The sequence below is a fragment of the Otolemur garnettii genome, unplaced genomic scaffold (genome assembly GCF_000181295.1).
Source record: "Otolemur garnettii isolate 467f Iridium unplaced genomic scaffold, OtoGar3 scaffold00185, whole genome shotgun sequence".
NCBI classification, from domain to species: Eukaryota; Metazoa; Chordata; class Mammalia; order Primates; family Galagidae; genus Otolemur; species Otolemur garnettii.
Window position 1 is genome coordinate 1586460 of NW_003852580.1, and position 8073 is coordinate 1594532.

Genomic DNA, 8073 nt, shown 5'->3' on the forward strand with positions numbered 1-8073 from the left:
TTCTTAGAGACAGGGTCTTGCTCCGTGTCCCAAGCTGGAGTGCAGAATCATGATCACAGCTCACGTAACCTCAAACTTCTGAGCTCAAGTGATCCTCCAGCCTCAGCTTCCCAAAGTCCTGGGTTTACAGGTGTAAGCCACTATGCTCAGCCTCATTCATATAAATATTCTAATTTCTTCACAGGACTTCATCTTAATACTCTCTCTCTCCACACACACATATATACATTTTGGGGGGGGGGGCGCGTAGGGGCACAAGGGTCTCAACCTGCTGCTTGGGCTAGAGTACAGTGCATTCTAGCTCCCTGCAACCTCAAATTCCTGAACTCATATGATGCTCTCACCTCAGTGTCCTCAGTAGCTGGAACTACAGATGTGTGCTATCACACCCAGCTCATCTTTTAAACTATTTGTAAAGGTGGGGTCTTGCTATACTGCCCAGGCTGGTTTTAGACTCTTGGTCTTATGTGATCCTTCTGCCTTGGCTTCCCCAAGTGGACAGTATATTTTTATGCTTAAAATTTCTTTTGTTGGATGGCACTTACAGCTCAAGGAGTAGGGTGCTGGCCCCATATGCCAGAGGTGGTGGGTTCAAACCCAGCCCTGGCCAAAAAAAAAATTCTTTTGTGATGACTCATATCATCATTATCTACAACTAAAATTAGGTATACATTGAAAATCAATTTTCTTTTTTCTGAACTGTTAATGTTATAAGTGTTCGGGGCAATGTGATTCAGATATCATTACTATTAAAATTAATGTACAATACCTCAAAACATACATGTCTCATTTTGATTAAAGATAGAAAGTAAAATCTGGAAATGGATCTCCCAGTGGGTGGATGGCTCATTCCCCTGTTGGTTTAGTTGCCTAGGGACAATCACTGCTCACTGCTTGTCTGAAACAGCTCTCAGTGTCAGTTGCAGTCCTGTTTGTCATGTTTGCAGCCGACAGACATGAACACTAGGTTCTTGGTTCCTAAGTCCATAGTTAGAGGAACATGGCTCCCTCACTGGGTCCCTTAGAGCCCCTGGTGTCTGTGTCAGAAATCTATTAATGGTCTCCACAGTCGAGGAATGCAGCGTCCCTTCTCCTCTCCTGTAGGGGCTGGGCTCTGGGGCTATTGGGGGAACGGTGGGAGGGATGGGAGGGATGGGGGGCTGGGACAGTGGGGGTGGGGGCAGGCTTTGGGGCCTGGGTGGGCCTGGGAGATGGGGAGGGGGCAGGCTCAGGGATTGGGTAGTGCTGCCCTGTGTGTTCCTCCCGGGCTGGTTCCGGACCTGCGCTTGCCTCCTCCCGCAGAGCCGATGCTGAGCACGCCGCCCCCCACCAGTGAGCTACCGCAGCAGCCGCAGGCCCTACACTACACCCTGGCCAACGCGCAGCAGGTGCAGATTCACCAGATCGGAGAGGACGGGCAGGTGCAAGTAGTATGTACCCCTCTCAATCACATCTGGGGAGGGGCTGGGGGACGGGCGGGGTCAGCTCTCACCTCGGCCTGCAGCACATAGACCACCGTGGGATGAAGCGCAGGCGCCTCACCAGTGTAGGAGGGCGGAGCCAGAAACTTAGGTGTTCCGGGGGTGTTGCTGGTGTTTGAGTCTGGCGCCTGTGAAGTGGCACTCGTCACTGCCCCCGCAGTCGCCAGGGCTTTCTCCTCCGCACCAGACCCTTCTCTGCGGAGGGCTGGTCCCTCCCGGAGCCTGAGGCACTCAAGGGCTTTAACAGGTTGACCAGCTGGGCCACTGCTGTCCACAGAGCCAGGTGCCCTCATCTTGTTACCGGGAAAGTTCTTTGAAGGAATTCCAGGATAGATAACTTTGCTGTGGGGTTTACATAGAACAGTCACCAGGACTTTCTTCGAAGATCTGTTGTATCTGAGAATTTCAAATACGATAATAAGTATTTCAGTCAGCTAGGTTAAGGTTTCATAGGAATTATTTGTCTGCCCATATCTATAAACATAAACGTTTCAACTGGGTTCTTTGATTCCCCCCCCCAAACATTTATTAGTGTTTGCTTGAGCTATTTAAGTAGTCATGTGAGTGTGGGAATGAGCCGCCTGACTGTGGTCAATGTGGGCACGCACATGCTGACCTCAGCCTCACACTGCTGGCAGGGCCTTTTCACCTTGCCAGGTCCCCGGGGAGACTCTCCCTGGGCTTTCCACCAGGTTTCTAGTCCCTCTGAATTGAAAGTATAATTAAAAAAAAAAAGTTATAATTCTCATTTCGTTTCCTCTTTTTTCTGTATGTCAGTCACATTCTTAAACTTAACGTGTTGAGTACATTTAAAGATTTAACCAATTTTCCTGGGACCTATTGTTCCTTTAAGAATTACTGTAGAATGTTCTGTATCTGTACAAGTAGCCCCCACTCCCTGTTTCCCATTTCAAGGTTTTAGTTACCTGTAGTGAAGTGTGGCCTGAAAATATCAGAGGAAAAATTCCAGAAGTAAACAATTTACCAGCCATAAAAGCTGTTCGTGAGCACCTGTGGGAAAGGTGACGTCTGCGCAGTGATCAGTGCTGTGCAGCACTGTGGCTGCCTGCTGGGCAGGGGCTTCTTGGACTGTCCTCGTGTAGATGCGAGTTCAGTGCAGAGGCAATGTCACAAGCGCCTGTCGTGGGTAGTTACTCTGGACGGGGAGCAGATAGTCCAGACAGCTCCAGAAAGCATCTGCTGTCTGCATCTGCTCCGATTGCCTTCTGATGCTCCTTTGTGTCTTCTCGCTGCGGATCCCACAGGGCCACCTCCACATCGCCCAGGTGCCTCAGGGGGAGCAGGTGCAGATCACGCAGGACAGCGAGGTGAGCGCCCGTCATGGGCAGTGGTACATACCGGGCTGCATCCCAGCATGGTGGGCAGCTGGGAGTCCCCAGGGCATGTCACACTGACTGTGGTCACAGCACTCCCACCCGCTAGGGCACATGTGCCCAGCCCCCCAGTCCTGCAACCTCGCTGCTCTCCCTGTCCTGAGCTCTTGTCTCCACAGCCTCTCACCAGTTTTTTTTTGTAAAGACTTTCTGTGTTGAGTTTTCTGCTCCTGGCTGGAGGCACCCTCCGAGCACCCTTTTCTCCCCATCTGACACTGCAATTCCCACCTGGGGTGGACCCTTTGTGGCGGAGGTGTGGTCTGCCCCGGTGGTCCTACACACTCCCCTAACCTCTGCCAGCCCCAGCTGCTTCTCTGGCATTCTGGGACTAATGCCCATCCCATGGGACATGGGGATCCTGTGGGGTGAGCCACGCAAAGCCCAGCACCAGTCATGGCTCTCAACACACCTGCTGTCCTGGGATTATCTTGCTGTCTCAAGTCCCTGAGAGCCAGGCTTCAGGTGTCAGAACTTGGTTATTCCTTTTTTTTTCTTTTACTAATTTTAATCAATGATGAGGACAGAGCGTAGCAGGTTCTTCCCACTACACAGATTCTGTAAGCACGTGCACAAGACTGCACAGGTGGCCCTGGGGTCAGCCACATGCCCATCAGTGTGAACTGCAGCTTCTGTGGGGACCCATCTCCACCTGAGCTGTTGGAGATGGAGGGCTGCTGGTCAGGGTGGGCGTCTCCATGGGAGGTGGGGAAGGGTCCCCACTGGCTGTTCCCACAGCACAGGTAGCAGCAGCAGGTGCTGGACAGTGGCCTCCCTGGATCTTGTCCGTGGCCACCCAGCAGTGCTCATGCGTCGTGCTCCAGGATGCAGTGTGTAGATGCGGCTCCCTCAGAGCTCTGGGAGGTGATGGCCACACCCGTTTCCAGGTGGTGACAGTGGCATCAGCTTTTACTGGACTTTCCGTGTCTGTTACAGAGACCCCAGGCTTCCCCTGCCCTGGGTATGGAGGCCAACAGAGGAGGACCTCGTGGGCTGTTGTAGAGCCTCTTGGGACCCTCAAAGGAAGTGTTTGACCAGTGCAGTGGTGGTGCTGGCTTTCAGAACCACTGTTTAGACGTTTTCTCATATTCCAATAGCAACCTCACTGCATTTGTGACATGGATATAACATTACTGGGACAGCAGAGTGTTCTCAGAGGTCAGCCCCAGAGTGTGAGTGCTGGCGGGTCATACTGGCCAGTGGAGGTCATGCACCTGTATCAGAATTCTTGATTTGCTCGTAGTCATTTGAAATGAAGGAAAATTGACATCAAGTCAAAGGAAAAGTCAGCACACATTTGCTTTTCATTATTTATCCTAAATCTTTACACTACTTCTTGAATTTCAATTTTTTGTGTGTTAGTTTTTTTAAGTTTTTAAAACAATCCATCTTGTATATATATAATTCAGTATTTTTTGTTTTTATTAGAAATGAATGCAATAAATTAGGAGAAATTGCAAGTAATTTTTTTGCTCGAATGAAGAGAGCTGCAGGGAGGCTTTCTGCAGTCTGCCAGACTTAACAGTTCTTTTTCACAACAAGTGACAGTGAATTTCCACCAGGAGAGATCCTCGAGGCTGTCTGGCCCAGTGGGTCAGTTGCCTTGTGTCCCATCTGTGTCTGGGTGGTGATGCTGCAGGCGGCTTTGAAAGCCGTCCAGGAAGCTGGGCAGTGAGCATAGCACCCCTCTGTCCTGCTCCATGTTTTTCTTGCGAATCTAAAATTGTTTCAAATAAAAAGTAAAAAATGCAGACATTTTCATTTGGGGTCATGGTGTGGGGAATGATGGGTGCAGTGGTCCTTCGAGTTGCTTTGTTTGTCTTTTTAAGAAAAAGCTACCCCTAGAACTGAGCCTCAGTATTTTGTTGTGGGGCCAAGTTCTGGTAGGAGCGTTTCTGCCGCTGTCCACAGTGGCATGGTGGCCCCAGTGTCTGTCTGAGTGTCCCAGCATGCAAGTCCCTGACCATCTCTTCTTCTCACCCCTCTGCAGGGCAACCTCCAGATCCACCATGTCGGGCAGGACGGGCAGGTGAGTGGTCCATCTGACTCCTCCAGTGGGCTCTCGGGAGGGGCTGGGGCCAGAGGGCCCTGAGGTGGCCTCACGGTGCCCACACGGTGCCGGGTGGAGGAGAGGGATTTGCATTTGCTGCTTTGAGGCTTCACCTGTGGAAGACCCTCTCCCCCATTTTTCTTTATTTTCTGTATGGTCACGTGAACGTTGTCCACACTTGTGTGTGCTCTGGTAGTGGTGTGTTCCAACAAGGTAGGTTTGCTCCTGCATGTCACTGTCAGACTCAAGCCAACTGAGACAAGAAGAACCCAGATCAGGCACACTGGTGGGAACTGTCTTCACCAGGTGGTGTCCAGCAATGTGGGTCCTCAGGGGTTTCTGTCCAGGCGCAGGTGAAATTGCCCGTGGTTTTGTGGGTCTCTATCTTTGTGTCCTCTCAAGGACAGTTTCTACTAAGGAGATTATCACCTCATGTGATGACGTCTCGAGATGATCTTCCTGTCTGTGAGACGTGACTTGTGGAGTTGGGAGTCTCTGACTAGCAGGCCTGAGCACTCCTCTTTCAAGGCCATGTGCACATTCTCCTTTGAAAGTGCGTCCCCATTGTCACCAGCCAGGGCCCTGCTGGGATCTGCCGCCAGAGAGCTCCCCAGGGCAGTGACTCACAGGGTCAGGAGCCAAAGGGCAGATGTGCCCCTTGCTCTTCTGGCCCCTCAGACACACCTTGGGAAGAGGGCCACAGACCCTCCAGATTTGCTTAAATTGGAGTTCCTTGGTCTGGAAGTTTCATCTTAAGGATAAACATGAGGTTCTAATCATGGTCCTGCAGGGTTGTTTATGTATAAACATAAAATAGCTTCTTGGGAAGAGCACCAAAGCCACAGGAACATGGGGTTCAGGGAGCTCCACAGCACTGCTTCCGTGCTCCTGGGGTCGGTGACGTGCTGTGGCCAGCCCTGCACAGGGGCCGCCTCCCTTCTCCCTCACATGGTGCTCGCGGCCAGCTGGGAAAGTGGGGCTGGGCCTTCTCCCTGCGAGGGTTTCATCTTGGATTTTGGTGGTTTGTGTTTATGCTTGTCGTGAAATTTTATCATAGTTACAATACTGCTTCACTTTAACTCATGAGAAAAATAGAGTATGTCACCATTGACATTCTCTGTGTTTCTGTCTCTATTTCTGAACAAAATCCCCTCAGAATTTTAAAGACATAGCCAGGTTTTTATACTATATTAATGTAACATTTGTGATGTGGACAGGGCTGTGCAGCCGTGGCAGTGCCTGGGCTCCAGCCCAGGTCTGAATTCAGGACACTCAGGACTGATGCCAGAAGAGTCACTGCCCGAATCCTTCAAAGGATTCTTGTCCTGACGTCACGTGTGCCTCCACTCCCTGTGGGCAGACCCAAGGCCCACTGCTCCCCGTGGCTCCTCAAGTGGTCCGCCCCCCAAGCAGCCTCACTATAGAGTAAAACTGCCATGCATATCACCTTTTTATGTTAAACGAGTAATAATTTATAAACCATCTGATGTTTTGCCTATATGAAATCTTGTACTTTGTTTCCATCTCCTGATTCCCATTATTGGTCATATTTGCGGGACCTCTAATCAAAGACAGAGCCTGAGTAAGGGCCAAGGCTAATACTGACGGCAGCGGGCGGGTTCTCAGCGTCTGCCTCTGCCTTCCAATTGAAATGAACAGTGTGTGTTTACATGGGGTGCCCCTCCCTCCTTTTCTGTTTTCCACTTGGGGAAAGTTTCCTCAGGTGTCACCCTCTGTCCGGGTCTCATTCCTGCTGCTCATGGCAGCTTCTCTTCCAGACTGGCCAGACATTTGGGCAACAGAACAGGTTTCGAGAGGAGCTGAGCCCCACTCACCTTGCAGGTGCTGACAGGCTGGCTGAGGAGCACTGGCCCCGTTGTGCCCCATCCCTGTCCCCTCTGCGCAGCTGGTGTATAAGCTAGTGCCTCGCGTGCACGGAAGTTTATGACCTGAGACTTCACTGAGGTTATGAAATCCAGGAGTCTCTCGGAAGAGTCTAGCGTTTTCTAGGTATAAGATCATATTGCCAGTAAGCAGCCAATTTGACTTTTTTCTGGATGCCTGTTCTTTCTTTCGTTTGCTTGATTACGCTGGCTGGGCCTCCAGGGTGTGGGAGCAGTGTGGAGAGTGGGAGCCCTATGCTGTCCTGGGGGGTGTCTCATTCAGGGTGACGCTGGGTGTTACCATTTTGAGGTGTGATCTTCTATGCCTAATTTGTTGAGGGTTTTTATTGAATTAAAAGAAAGGGAGAAGAGCCTTAGAAATAATAGTATGTTGATGAGATTTGGTTTTCTTATGAAATAAAGTTTTGTAAGATACATAGTTATATATGTATTTAACTCATGAGTTGAACACTTGAGTACTGGTGTGTATTTTTTTAATGAAGTTTATATAATGACTTTTCCTTCTGAAAAAATTTTATCAAGCTAAGAAAAAAATGATTATAAACATGTTAGTTAAAAATTACTTTTTAGCTCGGCACCTGTAGCTCAAGCAGCTAAGGTACCAGCCACATACACCAGAGCTGCTGACTTTGAATGTAGCCCAGGCCTGCCAAACAACAATGACAACAACAACCAAAAAATAACTGGGCGTTGTGGTGGGCACCTGTAGTCCCAGCTACTTGGGAGGCTAAGGCAAGAGAATCGCTTGAACCCAGGAGTTGGAGGTTGCTGTGAGCTGTGATGCCAGGGTGACAGCTTAAGGCTGTGTTTCAAAAAAAAAAATTATTTTTCAGCTTACATCTCAGCTTTTAGTCCAGGTTATGAAAATCAGAATTATGTCTGTCACTGCAGCAGCAGCCTGCTGCTTCCACTCCCCTGCACCCATCCTGGCCCTCGGCTGCTGCACGGGTGTGTGGAACGCCTTCTCTCATGGAGCTCTGGGGAGCAGGGGGCCCCCAGAGGCAGGCTTCAGTCACAACTGGTCTGTGCCGGGGGATGTCAGAGCTTCTGGCAGCAGGAAGAGCCTTTTCACACAGGGCCTCTGGAGCATCTGAACCACTCACTGCTGTCACAGAAGCGGTCCCAGTGGCCCCACCAGGCCCCGGGCACCACAGATGAGGCCAGCTTGTGGGTAACAGATCTTTTGGGAGAGACCTGGGTTGGAGGGAGAGTCACAGCAGGGCTCTGGTGACCAGAGCATTGGTGAC

General features: G+C 50.5%; 1 protein-coding gene across 8 annotated transcripts in view; it reads left to right on the top strand.

The window, feature by feature from the left end:
• Window positions 1-8073, top strand: part of BANP (BTG3 associated nuclear protein) — a 95403-nt gene that overhangs the window by 73903 nt on the left and 13427 nt on the right. For 6 of the 8 annotated variants that reach the window (XM_023507510.1, XM_023507509.1, XM_023507511.1 and 3 more), the window contains 3 exons: window positions 1303-1430; window positions 2738-2809; window positions 4863-4901. In XM_023507510.1, coding sequence (XP_023363278.1) covers window positions 1303-1430; window positions 2738-2809; window positions 4863-4901 — 239 coding nt within the window. The remainder of the gene's footprint in view (window positions 1-1302; window positions 1431-2737; window positions 2810-4862; window positions 4902-8073) is intronic. The other 2 variants (XM_012812035.2, XM_003800796.3) reach the window with 1 other exon arrangement.